At 43.9% G+C, this 23,663-nt stretch overlaps 1 protein-coding gene and 1 non-coding gene across 4 annotated transcripts in view; one reads left to right on the forward strand and one right to left on the reverse strand.

Moving 5' to 3' along the window:
• Positions 1-3,185: 3,185 nt before the first annotated feature.
• RALBP1 (ralA binding protein 1) overlaps positions 3,186-23,663 on the reverse strand; it is a 44,211-nt gene continuing 23,733 nt past the window's right edge. For 2 of the 3 annotated variants that reach the window (XM_045527246.1, XM_045527244.1), the window contains exons 3-10: positions 19,612-20,070; positions 16,061-16,410; positions 14,488-14,649; positions 13,392-13,523; positions 9,312-9,419; positions 7,143-7,264; positions 6,826-6,949; positions 3,186-5,084 (exon numbers count right to left, since the gene is read on the reverse strand). In XM_045527246.1, coding sequence (XP_045383202.1) covers positions 4,818-5,084; positions 6,826-6,949; positions 7,143-7,264; positions 9,312-9,419; positions 13,392-13,523; positions 14,488-14,649; positions 16,061-16,410; positions 19,612-20,070 — 1,724 coding nt within the window. In that variant the 3' untranslated portion in view covers positions 3,186-4,817. The remainder of the gene's footprint in view (positions 5,085-6,825; positions 6,950-7,142; positions 7,265-9,311; positions 9,420-13,391; positions 13,524-14,487; positions 14,650-16,060; positions 16,411-19,611; positions 20,071-23,663) is intronic. The other variant, XM_045527247.1, reaches the window with a different exon arrangement.
• LOC123622003 lies at positions 18,913-19,098 on the forward strand. The gene has a single exon (XR_006729375.1). It is a non-coding gene; the product is annotated as a U2 spliceosomal RNA (small nuclear RNA).

The raw sequence follows: 23,663 nt of genomic DNA on the forward strand, positions 1-23,663 counted from the left end.
AGTTCTCTGGTTCCTACGCGGGTCAGCCTCACACGTGAGGAGGCAGGCTTGCCGAACAGGAAGTTCTACAGGGAATATTCTGCAGCAGGTGCTGAGGAGGGAGAGGAGCACGGTCGCCGGACCAGTGAGACGCAGCTCCAGGGGCCGCGCCAGCTGCCGCTAAGGGCCAGGCCGCCAGAGGAGGGGCCTGCCCTGGTGCTGGCGGAACACCGAGGGACAACCGGGCAGGGCGCTGGAAGACGCTGGCCAGCTTTTTTGGATGGTCATTTATTAAGATTTGCCTGAGCGGTTTCTGTTAATGGCTTTTAAAGGCTAGGGAATTTAGAAAGGTGCCCCCCAGAAGTTGGTGGACATCTGAGCCTCCTGGGGACCTCGTTCAAATGCTGATTCTGACTCTGGGTCTAGGGTGGGTGAGACCCAGCTTTCCTAACAAGAATCAAGGTGACACCTTTGAATAGCAAACGCTTAGGAGAATCTGGTGGTGTGGGACTCTACCTTTTCCAGATTAACTGCATAATTTTGATAACTCAGTGATCAAAAGGATTTTAAACGTTTAATATTTGTATTTTATTTCCTCAGTTGCAAGTCAGTGCTTTCACACGCTAAGTATCGATGCCTGCAGGGACACTGGTGATGGTCACAGGATGTCATGACCACAGTGGGCTTCGATGGCATCGCAGCCGCCTTGGGGGCAGCCAGGGTCACTCAGGTTCCAGGGATGTGGGATCAGTGCGACTGCCTGCCCGGCGGCTCCAGAACATTCCCCTGTGCTGTCTCAGCTGCTTCCCTTTGTGCCCAAGTACAGGCAGCCCAGGAGGTCAGTATCACACGCTCACATTTGCTCAGCGACTGCTCCTGTGATTTCAAATTTGCGGCAAAGGGCCAGACTTTGCAGTTCTCTGCCCTTCCTTCCCCTTCCCAGCCCGACCTACCTACTCGATTCCGTCAGCGTTTCGTGTACTGTCCTGCACCTACTTCTGTTTCTGTCAGATGACAGTGGCCCTGCTGGCCCCGCCTCCAAATCACAGCCCCTTCTGCGGCCACCACCATCAGCCCTAAGGCAGGGGGGGGCTGGACGAGCAAATCAAAGTGCAGGACACCCAGTTAAGTGAGCTGCATGGGACATAATGAAGTCCCTGTTTTTGATCTCTGTTCACGTGTGAGGGTGTCATGTGTTTTACACAGTAGCCCTACAGCAAGGTGGACCTGAGTGAGCAGGTGCCAGCCCGGGCAGTCTTCTGCCACCATCCTCTTCTCTGAGTCCCTCCTTCCCGGAGGAAGACCCCTCAGCGCATGGACTTTGGGCCTCAGCAGCCAGTGGTGAGCGGCGGGCCCCGCCTCCCAGGCCGAGCTCATGCTTCCACGCTGTCTTTGAACAGTCTGAAAAGCAGTAATGTGATTTTTATCCCCACATGAGAAACTCGAGAATTGCTGGGGTGACCCTCTTCAGAGGGCTCGACACCCTCCCAAAGGGAGATCCTTGCTTTCTCCAGCTGCAGCTGAGTGTTCAGCAGTCTCCTGCCTCTTGGTCCCGGGCTCTGGCCCCAAAGGCAAGGAGCTGGTGCCGGTTCAGATGAGAACCCGCCCGCCTCCCTCCCGTACCTATGGCTGCTGCTCGGCTGTGTCCCCCTCTGGGTCCCAGGACCAGCAGTGGCAGCGCAGGCTGCAACAGGCTGCAGCCCCCAGCCCTGCCCGGGGCTGCACACCGGCAGGCAGGCAGTCTGGGTCACAGCTCACTTTGTGGCTGAACCTTGAGTCATCCCTCTGACTCAGAGCTCTACACCATAAAGTTTAATGCAATGATGACTAAGACGCGGATCACGTCCTGCAGGGAAAATGAATCTGAGTAGGAAGCTAAAACCCCCCCGCCAGGCACTTCATCCTCCATTATTTAACCCAACAGCCTTTTGAAGGTGGGATTATTTTCACAATTTTGCCAAAGAGGAAACTAAGTTCAACAAGGATGGCTCATGGAAGGCCACGAAGACATGGGACACGGCGAGGCCTTTCCCACCTGAAGCCCACCTTCCTTCCAGGACAATGCATTTCCCTAAAGCCTGGCCCGGCGCTAAGTCGCAGCAGTGCCAGGTGCCTGAACTAAGCGCTGTGGGAGCCGAGGTCGGGTGCCTGACATCTGCTGGGGCAGGGAGTTGGGAGACATCACAGGTGACATTGGCCAGGGGCTGAAAGTCTGAGAGGAAGTGAAGAGTGAGCTCAGAAAACAAACGAGAGCGCACTACAGATAAAGTTAGTTCTCCTCCCATTTTTACCTAACTATGAATAGAACACCCTCTCTTGAGTCATGCTAGTGTAGCGACAACAAAGTCACCAGACTGCAGTCAGTATCCATCATTTTGCAGACTTGGGGGCCAGGAACGCAACAGCAGCACACTCGCTGCCCCGCGAGAGCCCTGTGTGTCCAGGATTAAAGGATGTCTCCCCCGCCCAGGCTCCCTGTTGCGCTTCCAGGCCTCCTGAGCTCTAGTCTAGAACACAGGGGGTGACGCCCGCCTTGCCTGCAAGTGCGGAATCGTGTTATAATTAGCCGCGGCAAGACGAAAACCATCAGGCAAACATGGGGATCCTATCCCGGCAGCTGCTCCCCAGAGTTACGTGTGGTTACACCGGGGTGGGCAAGACCTCCCTTAAAGGAGAACTCCACCACATAGGCTTGACCTTACAGGATTAAACTACAGGGACACACCCTGTTAGAAGCCAGATGTTTGTCTAAGCTTTAAATGAGACATACCTTACTTGTAGAATTTTTAAAGTAAAAAAAGCAAATGGAAACTTCATTTTTATTCTAGACCAGTCTATCCCAGACATGCTCATAATGGTTGGCTTGTGCTGAGTCCCAATTTCATGTCTGAAATGCACATATCTGTAAAGCACGACACCTGGGGCCAGGTGCAGCCAGGTGCCTTGGGCTGGTTCCCAGGGGGCCCAGGAGCTGCTTACGGGGAACGTGCAGACCCAATCCCAGGCTGGCCGGCTGAGGAAGGCCGGGAGATGGCTTCAGTGGCCGAGCACAGACACCGGGACCCCAGAGTGCTCAAGTCTCCAGAGGGGAGGAATGCCAAAAACACGTGTTCACTCTTGGCCTTGAAGAACCCAGCCCAACTCCTTACCAGCCAAAGAGTGCTCAACTATTTCAAAGAATGTGCACAAAAAACTAGAAGCTTTTCTTTTTCCCAAATGGCTGAATTTATTTGCTTGATCAATAATGGTCCTGGCAAAAATTAATTAACCAACGCTGAGACATTTGTAATGAAATACTAATTTTAAAAATCCATGACACCTTGATAGAAATTAGAGTTTACACAAACACAAAAGGAACCTTCGATATTGCCAGCAGCTGTAAGGTGAGCGCACTAGGACCGACAGGACAGCGAGGCAGCGTTTACACGTTTGTCTGACACCTGACCGTGCTTTCAGTCACCAGAATATCTTCTCTCCAGATTTAAAAAAATAGTATGCTGATTTCTATAACAAAGCTTTTCTTCGTACAAAAATCAAATAATGGCCAACAAGTCACAACAGTGCAATAGGTAGAGGATAAAAAACCGCATCGAACAGGTGCTGAAAATAAATACTAACTAGGAGGAGGAGAGAGCCCTCGTGTGGGGTCGTTTCCGTCCCGTGAGTGTGTGGGGGTTTCTTCCGAGCCACGAGACCTGGCCGGTCCCATGGCAACACCCACCCTGACAGAGCCGACCCGCCGGAGCCCGGCCTCCCGGAGCCTGGCCTCCCGGAGCCTCCGAGCACCCCCTGATCTCTGGACTAGAAGCAGGGGAGCGGGGTGGCGAGTCACAGCGATCGTTAAAGGAAAGGAATCTGTTTCTATTGCTCAGTCTTGGCAATCGGAGTCCACCAGTAGGTTCACTGAGACAATATGGGTAATTCTGAACTTTCATTTAAAAGCATTATATATGGCTTATTCAGGCAAGGAGACGTGTACATTCTAGCCCAAGCAAGCAACCGGAGTCATTCTGTCTAATGGAAGGTCGGTCGTGTGACAGATGTCTGGCTGGGACACGCCCTGTGTGTGGGTGCCCCAGATCAGGGCGGCCCCTCCCCGCCCACCCAGTGCGAGCCTCTGCTGGCCGTGGCAGTGTCGCCGGCAGGAGCGGGGCCTCCTGCTCGCCGGGCCTGCCTGCCCGGGCGGGTGGGCAGGCTCCACAGGCAGCCTGTGTCTGCGACCAAACCAGGCCGTCCTGGTGACTCGGGCTCCGGGACGGTGGTTTGGAACTGTCAAAAGAGAGAGTTGTGGGTGGGGGACCGGAACCCCAGTAGGAGCCATTCTGGCCAGTCAGGAAACATGAGGCAGCTCCCCCATTGTGTAATCTGCACCGAAAAGGTGTGAAAGGCACAAGCAAGAGTGACAGGTCCGCGGAGGCCCTGGGGGCAGGACACGGGCGGGCCACAGGCAGGCGCAGCACTGACCTGGCTGGGTTCCCCCTTGAATGAGAAAGAGATCCTGATTCTGCTGTGATTAAAAAAGCAAAGAAAGATGATTTTTGGTTTAAAAAGAAGCCACTCAAGGGTTAAAACAGTTATTTTAACAAAGAAAATTAATCTTCAAATAAGCCGACACTATCTGGAAAACCCATCTGTCCCCTACCAGCCCGCAGCGCGCCCTCTGACCTCCCGTGGGACCTGAGCCTGATGGAGGGGCAGATGCGTGAGGAAGGGTCTCTGGGAAGAGGAGACGTCTTTACAGAATGTACAGCAGGAGAGCCGCGCCCTCGGCTCCCGGGTTACAGTAAGATGCACAGGTCCCTCTAAGTAGGGGATTCCAGGCGACCACGCCAGGCTGCTCAGATGGGCGTCTCCTTCCTGTCCTTGCTTGGCGACGGCTTCGCTTGCTCCTTGCCTGCCTTTGGCTGCTCTTTAGCTGCTTTGGCCTCGAGGACGCCGTCCCTGGGCGGCTGGGCCGTGCCGCCACGCCGCTCGGGCTCCTTGTCCTCCGGCGCCGGCTGCTCGGACTTGGCCCGCTGCATCTGCAGCAGGCGGAGCTGCACGCGCAGCTCGATGATGGCCTCGCGCTCCTCGTGAATCGCTTGGTTCAAGTCGTTGTTCTTTATCTGGAGGAATGACAGAAAGGGCAGTCACCACTAGAGGAGGCGGGCAGGAGCAGAGAGCAGTTAGCAAGGGTGCCCTGCGGGAGACAGACCGGGCGGTGAGTCTGCGAGGGAGCACCTGGACACCTTGCTCAGGGCAGGCGGAATGTAAACTAGTACCGAAAAGCAAACACGGGGAAAACATCAATGTACCGAAAGAAAGCAATTAGTTTAATAATTAAGTATTCTAGTGTTTCAAATACACTTAACTCAAAATTTTGTACTGGCTTCAGAACAGCCCTTAAACAAGGCGAAAAATAAAAGTAATTTTAGTAGCAATTAGAGAGGGGAGTTACAGATAGGAAAAAAACCTAGATTTGTCTCAGAAGTGAATATCCTTTGTCTTTTGTGAATGACATTACTTTAAATCTGAAATGTGCTACCTAGTCAAACAAAAGAAAGATACTATCAATTCTAAATTATCTGCAATTACTCAGCGAAGTTTAGGTAATGCAAAACAGGAGCTAAGCCCAACCTCCTGCTGACCCCCGCTGACCCCCGCTTCTGTGGCGGCCGTCAGCGCCCGCGCTCCCCTCCGTCCACGGCACCGTCCAGCCTCCCTTGCCGCTAGGTCCGGCCGCGACACTAGGCCTTTGAGAATGCAGGCGAATGCGGGCGCTGAGTTCCACTTGCACAAGGGCGTGCTTTGATTCCTCTCCCCTTCCTGCTGACTCAGAGTGGGCAAGACGTAGAGCAGCCCCTCTGGACCCCAGGTGGGAAAAGCCTGTGTGGAGAGTGACAGGCCTGGACAGCCCACACTCAAGAAACACCACCGTCCTGTATAAACCACCGGGTTATTCTCTCTGTTACGGAGGTTCAGTCCATACCCCAAGCACGGCAACTCTGGACTCTGGTTTCCTGCTAACATGTTACAGAACGTCCTGAAATCCTAAGCAAGCAAGCAAGGTGCCAGTGCGAGGGCCTTCTACAGAGCAGAGGCGCCAGCGACTCAAGCCTCAGCACCTGCTGGCCTCTCCCCACGGCGCACTCCTGTTGCCAGTGTCTCGGCCTTTGTCCTCGCTGGGGTGCCCCTCGGAACCCTGCCCACGGGCTGCGCACAGAGGGCGGCCGGGGGCGGTGGCTGAGTGTGGAATTCTGGCTTTCCTCGCAGGGTGTCGCTCAGGTTTGCCCCAGCCCCTGAACACGCTGAAAGAGGGGAGCAGCCGGCTCTGTCCTCAGATCCCTTTCTATAAAGAGGATGTCTTCTCTCTCTCAGCGCTTAGGCAAAACATGTGGAGGAGGCAACGTCTGATTTGGGGTGAGGAGGAAAACCCTGATCTAGCGCGTCAGCCCTGCTGCCTCCTCCTCGCTGGGCAGCGTCCCCTGCTCCCCAGCACCGCCTCACACGCCACCACGGCTTCGCCCTCACCCTGCCACAGGGAGATCAGGAGACTCTCTCCTCCCACTAGCATTTCTTTTCCTGCCCATCCTCTCTGGGAACAGAGACCAGACCATTCAAAGCTGCTCACGCCAGCACCGTGAGGTGACGCTCACCTTTCCGCTAGAAAGAGAAAGGTCGGTGTGGGCACGAAAGCCGGGACTCAGCTGGGGCCCCACACGCTCCGGGTGAGACGTCTCCCTAAACCCCTGCCCCCAGCCTCCCCGCTGGCAACCAAGGAAAGGAGGACAACTCGTAGGGGGACCGTGGTCTCCACACCTTTCTGTAAGTTAGTATGCTTCTTGGCCACCTCCCCTCAAAACTCACTTCCAGCTCCTCATTCTGTCTCTGTAGATCTTCCAGAATGATCTGCAGCTCCTCTTCATCCTCGCTCTCGCTCTCGCTCTCGGAGGAGTACTCCTCGGTCTCGCTCCGGCCGTGCTGCTGGCGGCTGCGGGCGCGACAGAGGGAGGCTCAGCCCGAGCGCACGCGGCAGGGGTGACGCCCGCTGGTAAACGAGACACTTGAGGGGGATTAATTTCAGGTGCCTAATTATCCTACAGGAAAGTCTAAGAGCTGAAGGAGTGATGTTTATAGCTAAATAAACATTCTGTGAAACTTCGAGACCCCCGGCCTCCCTTTACCTCTGGATTTCGGCGATCTCGGCTCTGAGACGCTCGATCTCCTCCTTCTCTGAGGCGATCTGCCGGCGCAGGAACTGCTCCATGGCCAGGAGCTCCTCCTGCTCAGTCAGGATCTCATTCTCCTAAAATAGTGATCACTGGTGAGCACCGCCGAGAGTTTGAGGCCAGGAAATGTCACCTTCCTGGAGTCGCATATGTTGCCCTGAATTCTTCCACCCCACACAGTGCTGAACACACGAGTTACGCACTGCACAACCGAAAAGCGTCCCGTTTCCTCAGGGTCAAGAAAAGGCTTCTTTGAAAAGGAGCAAAGTGACTTTGAAGGAATGACTAGGTTTTCTCAACAACAAAGTGCTGGCGGGAACCCCATGCGCCCTGCAAAGGCCACGAGCCTGCAGGCACACGGGCACCGGGGCCCAAGGGACATCTGCCTCAGCCTCCCCGTCTGTCCTCAGTGCCATCCCGCCTCTCAGGAAAGTGAGCACATTTAGAGCCACGGTGGCCTTTGATAGTGCCACAACCAGGAGACGTGTGGCCGTGTCAGCGTCACCTTCAAGGCAGATCAGCATGAGGGAGAAAGCATCACAGGGACCGTCCTTCCTCACCACGAGCCACCGTGCTCCCAGCCCAGGTCCCCAGAGGTGATGTTTAAACAGTAAATATTCTGCCCGAACAGAACAGCCTTTTCTAAAACCGATTAGGTCGCCTGTCTTATGCAAAGACCGGAAAAAATCCCTATCTGCCCAAGATCTAGAGAACCCCTCCCACCTAGAGAAAAGAACCGACACAGACGAACTTAGGGCGTAACAGAAACGTGGTTGTGCATATGCGGAGCCATATGCCATGTTTCTTTCCAAACGAATAGGTTCTGAGAGGACAAGTACTTAAGGTTAAACTTGAGAGATGCCACGGTCACCTTGCAAAATAAACTACTCACTTAGAAACACTAAGAACCTCTCTTAGACACACAATACACAGTATTTCCCAAAATTTTTTTTTTTTTTAATTTTAAAGAGATTTATTCTGAGCCAAATTTGAGGACCATGATCTGGAGCCACGCCCAAGAGGCCTTAAGCAAGTGGACTCCTCCCAAATGTTTTTGAACACACAGATGTTTTTCCTTTACTTCAGCGTACCTATTAAAGCTAACATTCCGAGAAATATCATCATTTTTCACTCTGAAATAAACACACAACCTGGGCCTTCATCCTCTCCTCCAGGGCTAAACAGTGCTGTGTCCCCGCTAGGCAAAACAACGCGTTTTTTTAGAAGTGACAGAAAAGGCCTGAAACGTGTAGGGTTTTAGGTAAACCACATACATGAGTCTCTGGAAGTCTAGACACAATACTGTCAGAGCCCAGAACTTCATTCCTTTCTGGCTAAACTCTGGGAAGTTCCAGAACACAGTGAGGTTGACTTGAGAAATTCAAAAACAAAGATGAGTTCATCTTCAGCTCTACACCTGGAATACAGTAGGTAACTCAGGGACAATAAAGGATTAATAAGATAAATTGCCTCCAACAATTGACTTTTGCCTGCAAAGAATAAAATCCAAATACCTAAAAGGTGTTACCAGTAACAACTACCAGTTAAAAGCTGTATCATTAGATTTCAAGGATCTCAGACTTTGCAATGTCAGGAACAACAGGTTTTAAAATATTCATTAAAGTCTGAACTCATTAATATGAAACAAATACCATTAATCTTTAAATTAGGGACAAGACCTATAGCTCAGACTTGTGTGTGGACTAAACGAGATTGAGTCAAGCTCCTAGAACAATGCCCAATAAGCAGTAATTACTCAGTAGAAGGGAGTGTCTTTCTCTCCAGCCAAACATTTTAGCCAACACAACATAAAGGTAGGGCCAAATGTAACAAGCACAGTCTCTCTCAGTCATTTCACAATTTTTCTTAAGAGACAGGTCTGTTGCCCAGGCTGGAGTGCAGTGCTGCGACCATAGCTCATTGTAACCTCGAACTTCCAGGCTAAAGCAATCCTCCTGCCTCAGCCTCCCAAAGTGCTGGGATTATAGATGTGAGCCACAGTACCTGTGACCATTTTACAATTTTGATTAAAAGATTCATACTTCTGTAATTGAACTGCTCAAATTATAATTTTTAAATGACCATTAAGAGTCTTACAAAACAGAAAAAAGAGTTTTAGCTCACCTGGGCAAGGAGAATATTTATAACTTCTTCATTTTCATTCATTTCTTCTTTGGAAACATCCTCTTTTGAAAGACTGGCTATCTCTTGTGCAAACTTGGTTTCACACTCCTGTCAAGTAAGACAAAAGAAAAAGAACTGGTCAGCCTATATGTAACATATAGTCAACAAATTCACACCATCACCAATCTAGAAGTTTCCTTCTCACTTCCTGGATTTGGAAAAATAACAGTAACAGTCAGATGAACCATCTCAGTGGATGGCATTTGGTAACTGGGCTTGGCACATAACATGGCATCTTAGTCTGTAGCTGCACTGTGGAAACTGTTCAGTTCTGGTAACGTGCTCACCATTTTTGGAAGCCTTCCCCATAAATTACCTCCTGTGATACTGTTTTTGGGGGGCATTGGGGGTGTCAATTTTAAGCATATAATTTAGTTTTGACACACGTACACAGTCAAGCAACCGCCACCACCATCATGCTACGGAACATTTCCATCCCCACACAAAGTCCCCTGGGCTCCTCCACCATTTGCTGGCTTCTAGCAGCCACTGACCTGCTTTCCATCACTGTAGTTCTTTCCTTTTCTTGAGTTTCACATAAACTGAGTCAATTGTAAGTAGTGTGATTACTGGCTTCTTTCGCATAGCACAGTGCTTTTAAGCTTCATCTATTTGGTTGTGTGCATCAGCAGCTGCTGAGTAACATGTCATCGTATGGATGTGCCCAACGTGTTTATCCGTTCACCAGCTGACAGACACTCGGGTTCTTTCTAGTTTTTAGCTATCACAACTAGAGCTGTTACAAACATTCTGCACGTGCTCTGTGAGGGCATGTGCTTTCTTCTCTTAGATAAATTCCTAGGAGTGTGAGTGCTGGGTCATATGGTAACTAACCGTATGTTTAACTTTATAAGAAATTGTCAAACTGGTTTCCAAAATGGCTGGCACCATTTAGCGTTACCAAGAACAAGGTGAGAACTCTAGTAACTCCATATTGTTATCCACACTTGGTATTTTCAATTTTAGCCATTCTAGTTGGTATGTAGAGTTACTCATTGTGCTTTTAATTTGCATTTCCTTAATGACTTCATAATGTTGAGCACGTGCTTATTTGCCATCGGTCTATCATTAAAGTGTGTGTTCACATTGTTGTCTTTTAAAAATTGAATTGTTTTCTTAAGTTGTAAGAGTTTTATAAATACTCAACTTCAAGTCCTTTAATAGATACATGGTTTTTGCAAATATTTTTTTCACAGCCTCTGGCTAGAACATTTATTTCCTTAACAATGTCTTTTGAAGACCATGTTTTAAAATTTTGATGAAATTCAATTTATTAAATTTTTCTTGTATGGTTTGTAGGTTTAGTATCATATTTAGGAAATCATTGCCTAAGCCAAAGTCAATAAGAGATTCTCCTGTGTTTTCTTCTGGAAGCTTTTTTAGTTTATGATTCAAGTTAATTTTTGTGTATGTTGTACAGAAAGAATCACAGTTTTTTTATTTTTTTGCACATAGACATGCAATTGTCCAGCACTATTTGTTGAAAAGAATATCCCTTCCTCACTTGAGTTATCTTAGCATCTTTGTTGAAAACCAATTACCCATGTATGCATAGGTCTATTCTGAACTTTCTGTTCTGTCTGTCTATCCTTGTCTAATACCTATTGTCTTGATTACTATAGCTTTTATAATAAGTCTCAGAATCAGAGAATATGAGTTCTCCAATTATGTTCTTTTTCAAAATTATTTAGGCTATTCTAGGTCATTTGTATTTCCACATAAATTTTAGAAGAGCTTATTAATTTAAAAAAATCACCTGTTTGGATTTTGACTGGGTCTATAGATTTGGGAAAATCTAACATCTTACTTAACAATACTGAGTCTTCTGCTCCACATGCATGATACATCTCTCCATTTATCTACGTCTCTCTTTTTTTAGTCTATTGTATTTCTATATATACTAGCAATTGCTAATACCTAGAAAACACAATAGATTTTTGTGTAACTGATCTTGTATCCTACAACTTTCCTAAACTCACTGATTAGTTCTTTTTTGTAGATTCCTTAGGATTTTATATATAGATAATCATGTTATCCAAGAATAAAGACTTATTTCTCTCCAATTTTTTTTTTTTTTTTTTATGAGACAGAATCTCGTTCTGTTGCCCGGCTAGAGTGAGTGCTGTGGCATCAGCCTAGCTCACAGCAACCTCAAACTCCTGGGCTTAAGCGATCCTCCTGCCTCAGCCTCTCAAGTAGCTGGGACTACAGGCATGTGCCACCATGCCTGGCTAATTTTTTCTATATATATTTTTAGTTGGCCAGATAATTTCTTTCTATTTTTAGTAGAGACGGGGTCTCGCTCTTGCTCAGGCTGGTCTTGAACTCCTGAGCTCAAACAATCCGCCCGCCTCGGCCTCCCAGAGTGCTAGGATTATAGGTGTCAGCCACCACGCCCGGCCTCTCTCCAATTTTTATGCCTTTTTTCCTTGCTTTAATGCACTGGCTAGCACCTCCAGTACAATGCTGAAGACAAGTGGTACCAGCAGAAATCCTTGCCTTATACGCCAATCTCAGGGCAAAGCATTCAGTCTTTCACCATTAAATATGATGCTAATTGAAGGTTTTTTTGTAGATGCCCTTTATCAGGCTGAAAAAGTTGTTTGCTGAGACTTTTTAAAATCATAAATAAGTATTAAATTCTGCCAAACGCTTTTTCTGCATCTACAGATATAATGTGGTTCTCTTATTTTTAGTCTGTTAATATGATAAATTTTAATACTTCTGTCTTTAAAAGTCATTTATTCCTCAAACTTGAAATCAACTTCGTAGAATCTTTTGAGCATTTTGTGACTCAAAAAGCAGGCACAAAAACATAGCATCAAGAAAACTGTTCAAGTGAAGGTAAACCCGTCCCTTCCGATATTGGCTCTGGTTGCTATATCAGGATTCCTTTCTCCAGGAAAGATGCAGAAGCAAGAGAAATGAAAGCCAGACCTCCACCAGCCCTGCACCAGGTCAGGGATTCTTCATCTGAAGGCTGACCGGCAACATGATCACCAATTACAACCCGCCCGTGAGCGTGGGTGGTCAGTCACTAAAGCCTGACTGCCAGGCTGACACATGAGGGAAAAATTTAAAAACAACAACAACAAAACAGGCACAGGAAGCAAGAGACAGATAATCTAGCAAGCAGGAGAAAATAAGGAAGAAAAATCCACAGAGAGCTTCTGCTAGACTGCTTATCCCGGCGTGCATGTGCTTAAATCCCGAGTGTGCCCCTTCTGATAAAGCTCTGCTCCGCGCACACACACAGATCTCTAACCTCAAAGAAACAGAAGTACTCAGGCTGTCTTTTAACACAACCACAACAGCAACCCACCGTCATCCTCTGCAATTCTGGTAAGGGCTAACTAATGTTCCCTGCGTGTGCTGTTTGGATCCTGCAGCTAGAAGCTACACATGGACTGGTCCAGAGATTGGGGATTTAGCCTTGGTGGAGCTGGCAAACTAAGTCCCAGAACAAAGCAACACACAGTAAACTAGAGGGAAATCAAAAGTCTGACTGGTGTGCCCCAAACTCATCAGGTGTTGCATACCACTCCTCTTATTCTTAAGTAAACAGAGTCTCTCCTGATCTCCAGGGCCTTCCCGACCACCTTCATCACTACGCTGCTACACTGCCGAAGAGCTAACTCTAAACGCCTCAAACTCCCCAGCTGTCTCCGAAGATATCTCCCCATCCGGCCTGCTTCTCATCCTTAGAAATTTGTTTACAGGTATAATCAAGCAGAAAATGACAAAACATCTTTCAGTAAAATCATTTTTAAATTAAAAAAAACAGTTTCTAAATTAAATGAAAGATTTGACTGGATACCCGGCTGAAGTATCAATAATCCAGAACTAGAAACATCTGACTGAATAAATTTCCCATAAGGGAATTTCACTTCAAGTGACAAGTTTACATGCTATTTTAAAAAGTAATAACTTAAAATGGCGTATGAAAAACTCCAGCACATTCTTTTATATTTTTATATTTTATCATAAACATAATATACCAAAATAACAAATTTAACTCACCTGTCTTTTTGCTTCTCTTAGTTTTCTTTTGAGGGCTGTCAAAATTCTTTGTACTTCCCATAATCTTTCTTCTTTAGATAAATCCTTTATCCCACCCTGCAGATCTCGATGTAAACAATTCAAAAGAAACTCCTAGAAAGCAATGCCAGTACTAAGTAGTATTCTATGTCTTCCTATCTTAAACTAACAACATGGGTGATTTCTAAAGATATATAATCAACTACTTTTCAATTATCCTTTATTTTATTAAAGGAGTGAAATAATGGCACTAATTATGTTTTCAAGGACATGATTGAAAAAAGCACCCTTATTATTTGTTTCATCTGGGAATTAGGTGCTCATTCAGTAATTTATATTGGTTCACTGGTAGTTAATTCAATCCCCACCATCATCAACTAATGAGAAATGGGAGCTCAGAGCAGATGAAAGGGAAGGAAAGCAAGCATGGATTTGATAATGTGCCTGCAAATAAATAATCTAACATAATTAAACTCCTTATTTAGTCTTGAATTTTTTATTCAGTTTTACCCTTCCCCCAACACACGGCACTATTTCTTACATCAAAGTAGCATGGTGAAAAAGCCCAGGATTTGGGCTCAAAACTTGGTCCTATTATTTAACTTCTGTAGATTTCGATATTTTTATCTGTAAACTATGGCCTATGACAGCAACCTTGTCCAGATAAGCAAACATTGTTGGATGGTCTACAATGTGCCTGGGCGCGTCTCATGCCTTATCCCATTAGTGGTAGTCATCACATCAGCCCTATAGGAGGGTCCATTTTAAAATGAGAACACCAAGGCTTAAGGAGGTTAAGCAACTTGCCTAAAACTAGTTATAAATTAAGAGGAAAGCAAGAATTTAAAGCCAGGTCTTTTGATTTAAAAACTGTGCTCTTTCCACCATGATATTCTGTCTTCTTTGGCATGAAATTGTACCAAATGGCAATTTCCAACTTCAGTGTGCCATGAGGAACATGCCTAACATAGCTGCAGCCACGCAGAGTGCTCAGTAAGCAAGACTGACCATCATCTGTCTCCAGGATGGCCACGCAGGAGCAGGCGGTGGGCTTGGGTGTGGGGCTGAGGGCACACACCTGTCTCCGGATCTCCTCCTTGATGCCGGCCTGGGTCTCGGGCAGTGTGGGCATCGTGGCCATGTTAGACCATCGCAGAGGTTTTGTCACTTGCTTTAGAACCACATTTCCAAAGAGTTCTTGCACATGTGTGAAGAATACATATAGGACTCGATTGCTGATCTAAGAAAAAAATTAAAAGATTTATAAGAAAACTATTAAAGTTATTTTATTTCATTTATTTGTGTCTATCACATAGTGCATCCTTTAATTCTGGACACATGAATGAAAATTCTACCCTGTAGTGACAATACAGGCTTTGCTAATTAATGGCTAATTTAAGAAGAATATGGCAAAAATGTAAGTTAAATAATGTACTCAAGCACCATCCATAAGGAATCAAAAGGGAAAAAAGCCAGGAAAAGGATACAGATGCTGATGACCATCAATTTGTTCTTTTCTATCACTATAATATTAACTGATTAAAACATCTTATGTTCTTTATTTCCAACTTATTTTGAGACCTTTTAACAGAACCATGAGGGAAATGAGAGCATGCAATCACAAAGCTGGGCTGGGCTGAGGCCCTCGCTGCAGAAACACCTGCCTCCTGGGCCCTCAGGCAGCCCAGGTTACACGTGTTCAGGTGCTAGAAGACCCGGACATGAGGTTGGCTGCAATCAAAGAAGTTATTTCCTACCTAAAACTTACTCTTACAACACACTTGAATCTTCTGTGATACTATCGTCCCTATTGTAATAATATTAAATGTCAATGTAATTAATATTTACCAGATTCAGAAATCTCAACTAATATGAATGATCAAACTAAAGTCTGAGAAACATTTTGCTTCCAAAATATAATCAATGAGCGATTAAGAATCTTTGGTAAATGAAAACACGCTCCAGTAACAGTTATAATGATTTATCGTGGCCTAGACTATTGGCCAAAAAGAGGGTTTAAAATTTTTTAAAAAATCATCTTTATTGGGGGGACCTGAGTAAATCATCAATACCTCTAATTAAAGAAAAACATACGCTCTATGACAGCCCCAACTGAGCAGCAATCAGGGAAGCCAGGTACTTATGTTGTAAAAAGACACCAATTAACACACTATTCAATTCCCGGAGCACATTCTCAGGCTAAGAGAGCCTCTCCAGGATCCCAATGAAACTCTCAGGGTGAACCCCTGACAAAACAAATGTTAGGCCCCTTTGTGTGAGTTTGACGTGTGTGTGTATAATTAAGCAATAATGCTATCTGACAAAATAACTATCATCTTTAAAATCCTGTTGATGAACTCTATAATCGCTTCTCCCTCTGCTGATGATCACTGCCATCATCAGCAACTTGTTTATAAACCCACAGCAAAGACTGTACAATACTCAAATTACATAGCTACAGGCTAAAGGACAACCATGCTCATTATGTGACATGTCAACACTGTCCACACTGTAAAAGAAAGACACCTATATTCAAACTAGTTCATTATCTACCTTCTCCAGTTAATTGCTTCATATGCGACTGACAGAAAGTGTCCTCCACCTCCCAGTGTCAGAATAGAGGAGACCCTGTAGGGAAGACCACGACGTACCTGGACAGTTGGACTGAGCACTATAGAAATGTTCTGTATATTCATTTTTGTTTCCAGTTCCTTGGCGATGACATGGTCCATGTGCACAATGAGCCAGGAGATCAGAAGGTAGTTACATTCCGGCAGTTCTTGGAGTAAGCGCTGGAATTCCTGCACTTTCTCGCTCTCTGAGGTCCTCCCACAAGCCTCTTCAAATCGGGGCATAAGCTCTTTGGTAAGCAGATTCTCTGGAAGGTCGCGCAAATACTGCTTCAGCAAACTGGCTACAGTGTTAGGCTCATATTCTTCCAAGTTTGTAGACTCCTCTCGGTCATAGGCTGCTTTTAGCTCATCCACTTTTGATTTAATTCCTTCAAACGTTCAAATTCAGAAGAGAGAGAATACTAAGAAAAAAAAAACCTCAAACACACAGCTTTCTTCATCATTATACCCACACCCGTGCTGGGAGATCCAAGAACAGCCACCTGACCAATAAATAATTCATAACAAGAGGTTTATTATCTGAACAAGGGTCATATAATTCCTCTGTAAACACCATCACTTAACCAAAAGATAAATGATAATTGAAAAACTCAATATTTTCAGAACAACTATAAATATTTTAAGCAAATATACCAACTGATTCAGGAAAAATTTTTTTTTTTAATTTAAAGATAGCTAGGTAAAAATTCAGGCAAAAATTAAACTACAATCTAAGTCTTGTCCTATACGGGCAGCCAACTGCTTTTTCAAACTAGTCACAAGACTGACAACATAAAATGCAACTTGGTATACATAAGTATATTCCCAAAAGTTTTGGGTAAATTACTTTTTTATAAGTAAAAATTATTGTAATTGCAAAAGGGAAGTTAGCCATCTAAACAAACTCTTTGGAAATTATTCTCCATTATATAGTCCCCAATTAAATTCTATTTTAAAGTTTGGATTCTTTAAGTGCTTCCTTAATCTAAACAGAATGGAACAAACATAAATAAAATTTGGGTTTTTAAAAGCAAATTGTTTTGCTTTTCTTATTGGACAGAAAGACACTCTAACACACAAAACAAATATTATCCAAACGTTATGTAAGTCTTTAGTCCAATCTACATTGTATTAAGTGGCATAATTCAGTAACAGTGATTGATCAGAAAACACAAAGTAGCTTTTTTCTTTGCTTTACTACTTAACATTTTAGGCCATAAATTAAGGCTGACAGTTTCTAATGGTAAATGCCACCTAACCTGTACAGCATCTTAGAATCACCACAGTGCTTACATCTGGGCTTTGGCATGCCTTATCTTATGTGAAAACCTTTAACGGCATTACAATAAATCTGTAACTTACCCAATGCTGACAAAATAAAATCAATAGCACCAAATACGAAAATAACAATATGAATTTACTTTTGCATAGTATTTATTTTAAGACAGAAAAGTCAGAAAATAATTCCCATTGTCTTACTCTTATGACACTATGAGTAAAACACGAGCAATAACTTTAACTGAAATTCTTGGCAAAGATCTCCTCTCTTCCTCATTATGTATGTAATTTCCCCCAGCAAAATGTACATGTGGACAATTAGAATATGTGTTTGGTTTGCTGTTACTCTGAAATTATTAAAATGTCTTCCTTTTAAAAACTGGACATTTCGGCTTGTTCTTCTCTGCACAGGGCTGGTCCTCATCTGCAAGTGGCTGGCTCTCTTCTGCAGGGTCCACCAGCCTCTACTCTGCCTGTGGAATAGACTTTCTAGAGTTTCTGGAGGAAGCTGGTTCCTTTCTGCAGGGAGAACTTGCCTCTGCTCTGTGGGGTAGACTTTCTAACTTTCTACAGTTTCTGAATAAATCTCACTTTCACTTTAAAAACAAAACAAACAAACAAACAAACAAAACAAACAAAACAAAACTGGACACTCCAAATAAAGCATTCCAGGGAAAGAGAGAAAGAGCACACAGGTACACTTTAATGTAAAAGACATAAAACATAGATAATTAAACTCTCTAAAACCACTTAAATTATCTTTCATATTAGTTTTAAAATTGGAACTGATATATAAATAAATGAGAACCAAAATCTCCAGCAAAAAAAAAAAAATTATTACCATTCAAAAAGGAAAGTCTTACTAGAAATCAATGTGGAATTACACCAAACTATACTATAATTAACATCTGAGGCTGCACTCTGCTTTTAGAAGTAATATAAATTTGCTGACAATTCTGAAGATAAATACCCAAAGATAAACAAATAAAAGTAGGCGCTGGAAGTTTATATTTAATAGATGTACAAATATTGAAAAATTGCAAAGCAGCAAGTAAAATGTGTTATGGGGAATGTCCAAAGTTAAAAAAAAAAAAGTCTTGTCCATAACTGTAGTACAAGGTATCCTGACTATAACACACTACCACAGGTTAAAGAATAAATAATAGATAAAATCCATCAAAGCAAGAGATCAGCCCCTAGGAATCAACACTGGGGAACAGCTCAGTTTGAGTGCTTTTACACACAAATAGAGGAGAGTTCCCACCACTTTGAATTTCCAATAGAATTCAAACAACAAAAATAGGTCACAGACAAAAGAATCCTTTGAACAAAGCTGTAGAAACTTTTTGGAGAAACTTTAACAAAAAATTTCTTCATGCCTATCAAGATCATGAGAGAAGTAGCTTATGTTATTAATGTTTAAACTTTTAAAAATCAATCTGCATAAATTATGAACCCAATATGAAACACATTCTTGCCAAGTATGAAATTTAAATTTGTATACATGTGGGATGAAGATAAATGGAAAATCAATTTCACTAACGTATGTAAATAGCTGCAAGTGGCTGACAGCATTCACATTTGGGGCCTAAACATCTGGAAAAGAACACTTCATTATTTTTCAGCCTTTTGGCTGAGACCAAGTGTAGTATCTGTTCTTATCAGTTTAATATCTGATATGTCCTCTATCCAAGGACAATATAGCAAGTGGAGTTTGGAGTTTTGGAGCAGGGAGCTGGAATAGGAGCTCACTCAGTCATGCATCAACCTTAGTATTGCAGTACCTCCAGGAACTGCACCTCCAAAGAAAAAAAAATGCACACACACACCAGTTCATGCCTCTTAGCTGAGCTCAGGAAATGCACTATATGACTACGTCAACAAATGTGCCTCAACGTGTCTTTTGCCCAAGAAGCTTCCTTCACACACATATCCTTCCTTCTCTCGCTGATGGCCCTCACACCACAGAGCCTCTGCTGAGACAGGGAAGAAAAGAAGAAAAAAGCAGGGTCTGAGCACAGCTGTTAAGCAATGCCACCCACACGCTCCACTTTGTCCTAGTCCTGGCTGCTGCAAGCTATGAACGACTCAGGTGGGAATCCTCCTAATGGAGCAAAATAACATAAAAAACCAAACTGCCCAAACACCAAAAAGGAGATGGGGTGGGATTTTTGAGCAACTGGAAGGATCAAGGAAATGAATAAGGCTTAGGACCCAAGCCAAATTTTCTGCTCAAGTTAGTATTTTTCCTTCCTTTGAAATATGAAAGTGAAGTTAATTTTTAAAAACCAGCAAGTACATGTCCCCAATACCTGAAACTCTATAGATGCCTTCACACTTCATGCCATACTTCTCTACGTAATCTATACATTCACGGAAAACTGCCGGCAGCCGAATGCCGTCATACATCATGGTCCTCTCTACTGCATCAGCCAAAGGAATTCCAAAAATGGGTTTGAGATTTGGAACATCGATCTGAGGCACCTCTGGTTCCTGAATTGGCTTCTTCTTTTTCTTCTTTTCCTTCCACTGTTTAACAACATCCGCTGCTGTCAAGTCTTTTGACTTCTTCTCTTTATGTTTTTCTTCTTTGTGCTTTTCTTCTTTATGCTTCTCTTCTTTGGGTTTCTCTTTTATTTTAAAATCCTTCTCCTTCTTTTTAGAAAAGCTGGGCTTCTTGAACACATGGATTCCCTTGGACCTCTTCATTTTGGAAGGACTTTCAGCTTCATCTCCAGAGCTATCTTCATGAAAGGTAGCATACCCTTCCGCTGCCAAAGAAATGTAGACAGTGTAAATTGTATGTTTGTTCAATGTCAAACTGTCCTATGCTTTCCAAAAACAGAATCAAAAACAGTGCCACATGGCACTAGCTATCTGGCTTCCTACTTCAGGCCAATCCCTCCTGGTGCTTCCAGCAGAGAAATGGGTTTCTTCTCCACTAAAAAGAGATGTTGCAGCGACCTCTCCTGACCACCAGAGGGCGACAAGCAGCTGACAGTTACCACTCTTACACTAGTGGGGGAAACTGGTTTAAATCAAATACTATAAATACACATGAAAGGTTCTACATACAGAACCAGTGGAATGATTCCTTCTATAAAATAGAGTGAGTGTCATTTCATCATGTGAATCATATCCTTTAACATACTACAGGTTGAGTATCCCTTATCTGAAATGCTTGAAACCCAAAAGTGTTTTGAATTTTGGGTTTTCCAGGATTTTGGAATATTTGCATTACATCAGTTCTGCATCCCTAATCTGAAAATCTGAAACCTGAAATGCCTCAATGAGTACTTCCTTTGAGCGTTGTGTCAGCACTCAAAAGTTTCAGATTTTTCAGATTTTGGATTTTTGGATTAGGGATCCTCAATTTGTAATGACTTTGCCTACATTTACCCTATTTGGTGCCCGCTACTTGAGGCAATCTCAAAACATGACACAGACTGCACTGCTGTTTATATGCTTCAGTTATTCCTCTATCACACTTCACTCTCCTGTCACAAGCTGTTAAGTTCTTTCTGGAGACCACAAAAGGGATTGCAGCCTTATTTGAGTCAGGACTGAACCCAGAAATTTCCTCATCTTTGGATGGTGGCCAAATCTGGTGGTCCACTTCTCTGCATCAGAAGCCCTGGTTTTTACATACTGACAAAAGTGCCTAACTGCTTTAACACCCTGTCAGGGTTGCATTGTTTGGTTTTGCTGTTTTTTTAATATCTATAACTCTCCTATTCTTTTCCTTAGCTAGCTAACTATCCTACAAGCTATTTTTTTAACTCCAATATCAGTCCAAACCTTACAAGGTATTTTATAACCAATATTAAAGATATTTCATATGTTACCCTCTAACTAAAATACCACAAACCCCACACCAACTGGAATGGCAAAAATCTTAAGGGCAGGCCGGGCAGAGTGGCTCACATCTGTAATCCCAGCACTTTGGGAAGCTGAAGCAGGAGGATCACTCAAGCTCAGGAGTTCGAGACCAGCCAGGCAAGAGAGCAAGACCCAATCTCTATAAAAAATAAAAAAATTAGCCAGGCATGGTGGCGCACACCTGTAGTCCCAGCTATTCAGGAGGCTGAGGCAAGAGATCACTTGAGCCCAGGATTGGAGATTATAGTGAGCTATGATCATGCCACTGCACTCTAGCCTCACTACAGAGTGAGAACCTGTCTCCAAAAAAAAAAAAAAAAAAAAACTTAAGGCAAAATACCATGACATAAAGCACTAGAATTCTCATTCATTGATAGTGATAATGTAAACTGGTACAACCATTCTGGAAAACTGTTTTGCAGGATCTACTGAAGCTGAAATACACATGCTCTATGAGCAAGCAGTTCCACCCCTCGGCATACACATAACAGAAATATATATATAAACATGTAAACCAAAAGATATGTGACAATGTTCACAGAAGCACTATTCATAATGGTCAAAAACTGGGCCGGGCAAGGTGGCTCATGCCTGTAATCCTAGCACTCTGGGAGGCCGAGGCGGGAGGATCGTTTGAGCTCAGGAGTTCGAGACCAGCCTGAGCAAGAGCGAGACCTCGTCTCTACTAAAAATAGAAAGAAATTATATGGACAGCTAAAAATATATATAGAAAAATTAGCTGGGCATGGTGGCGCATGCCTGTAGTCCCAGCTACTCGGAGGCTGAGGCAGTTGGATTGCCTGAACTCAGGAGTTTGAGGTTGCTGTGAGCTAGGCTGATGCCATGGTACTCTAGCCGGGGCAACAGAGTGAGATTCTGTCTCAAAAAAAAGAAATAAATAAAATAATGGTCAAAAACTGGAAAAACAGCCCAAATGAGGAACAACAGTAGAATAGATAAACTCTAGTATATTAATGCAATGAAATAATATCCAGCAAAAAATGAACAAATTGCTGCTATAAGGAACATGAATAAATCTAACAAACATGTTAAATTAAGCTAAAGCTGCCTCATTAAGTATGAAATGTCCGATTTCCTTAAGTATTAAGTTTGATAGTTACTATCTCTGACATTTCACTTTGACACTTCTTGTGTTACTATTATTGTGAAGGTATATCCTCAGTCTTTCAAATGCACATTTTGGCTTGTGATTATCTTTCAAAGTTTTTTCTAGAGCAATTTTTGTGAAACCATGGATAAGTCAAAAATTCATGTTATTTTCGAATATGAGTTCCATTGTGGAACCAATGCAGCGCAGACAGCTTGAAATATCAATGAAGTGTTTGGGAAGGATGTGGCTAATGAACACACACAGTATTGTCAATGGTTTGAGAAGTTCCATTCTGGTGATTTTAATCTTGAAAATGAGCCACATGGGTGACCTGAGACCAAGGTGGATAATGATAAGCTGAAAGCTGTAGTGGAAGCGAACCCATCTCAGCCTAAACATGAATTAGCAGCAAGGTTTGACATTACTATTCCAACTATATTGGACCATTTGAAACAAATCAGCAAGGTAAAGAAGCTGGATAGATGGGTTCTGCACGAATTCAATGAGCAACATAAGAGAAATCATCTGGAAGCTTGCTTTTCTTTGCCGTCACGACATAAAGGCAAACCATTTCAACACCATATTGTTATGTGTGATGAAAAATGGATTCTTTTAGACAATTGCAAGCTTTGGGCACAATGGCTGGATAAAGATGAAGTGCCAGAACAGTCCAAAATTGAATATTCATCAAAAAAAACTAATGTTGTCTCTCTGGTGGTCCAGTGCTGGCATTAAACACTACAGCTTCATGAAACCTGGTCAATCCATTAGAGCAGACGTCTGCTACAACCAACTGGACAAAATGATGAGGATGTTTGTGATTAACCAGCCGAGACTGGTCAATAGAGACAGGCCGATCCTCTTGCAAGACAAAGCTCAACCACATGTCACACAAACAGCACTGCTCAAACTGTAGAAGCCGCACTTGGAAACTCATTGTCATCCATTGTATTCATCAGACCTTGAACCAACTACCACTTCTTCCAGGCTTTGGACCACCTCTTGCACGAGAAAATATTCAATTCTCAACAAGCTGTGGAAAATACCTTCTGCAATTTCATTGCCACTCACTCTCCAGGCTTCTTTGCTGCTGGCATAAAAAAGCTACCGTTAAGATGGCAAAACTATGTGGACAGGTTAGGCACATACTTTGATTACTTGCACTGCTTCTTGTTTGAGATAGAATAAACTACACTTTTGATTCAAAATCGGACATTTCATATTTAATGACCTAATATATTAAGTTCGGCCTAGAAGTTTCTCTGTACATAGTGAACTGAAAGCTAACTAGATGTGTAAACAGACTGTAACCTACTCTTTTGTTTTTTTTTTTAAGACAGAGTCTCGCTGTGTTGCTCGGGCTAGAGTGAGTGC

This window comes from Lemur catta, chromosome 16 (assembly GCF_020740605.2).
Source record: "Lemur catta isolate mLemCat1 chromosome 16, mLemCat1.pri, whole genome shotgun sequence".
Classification (NCBI taxonomy): Eukaryota; Metazoa; Chordata; class Mammalia; order Primates; family Lemuridae; genus Lemur; species Lemur catta.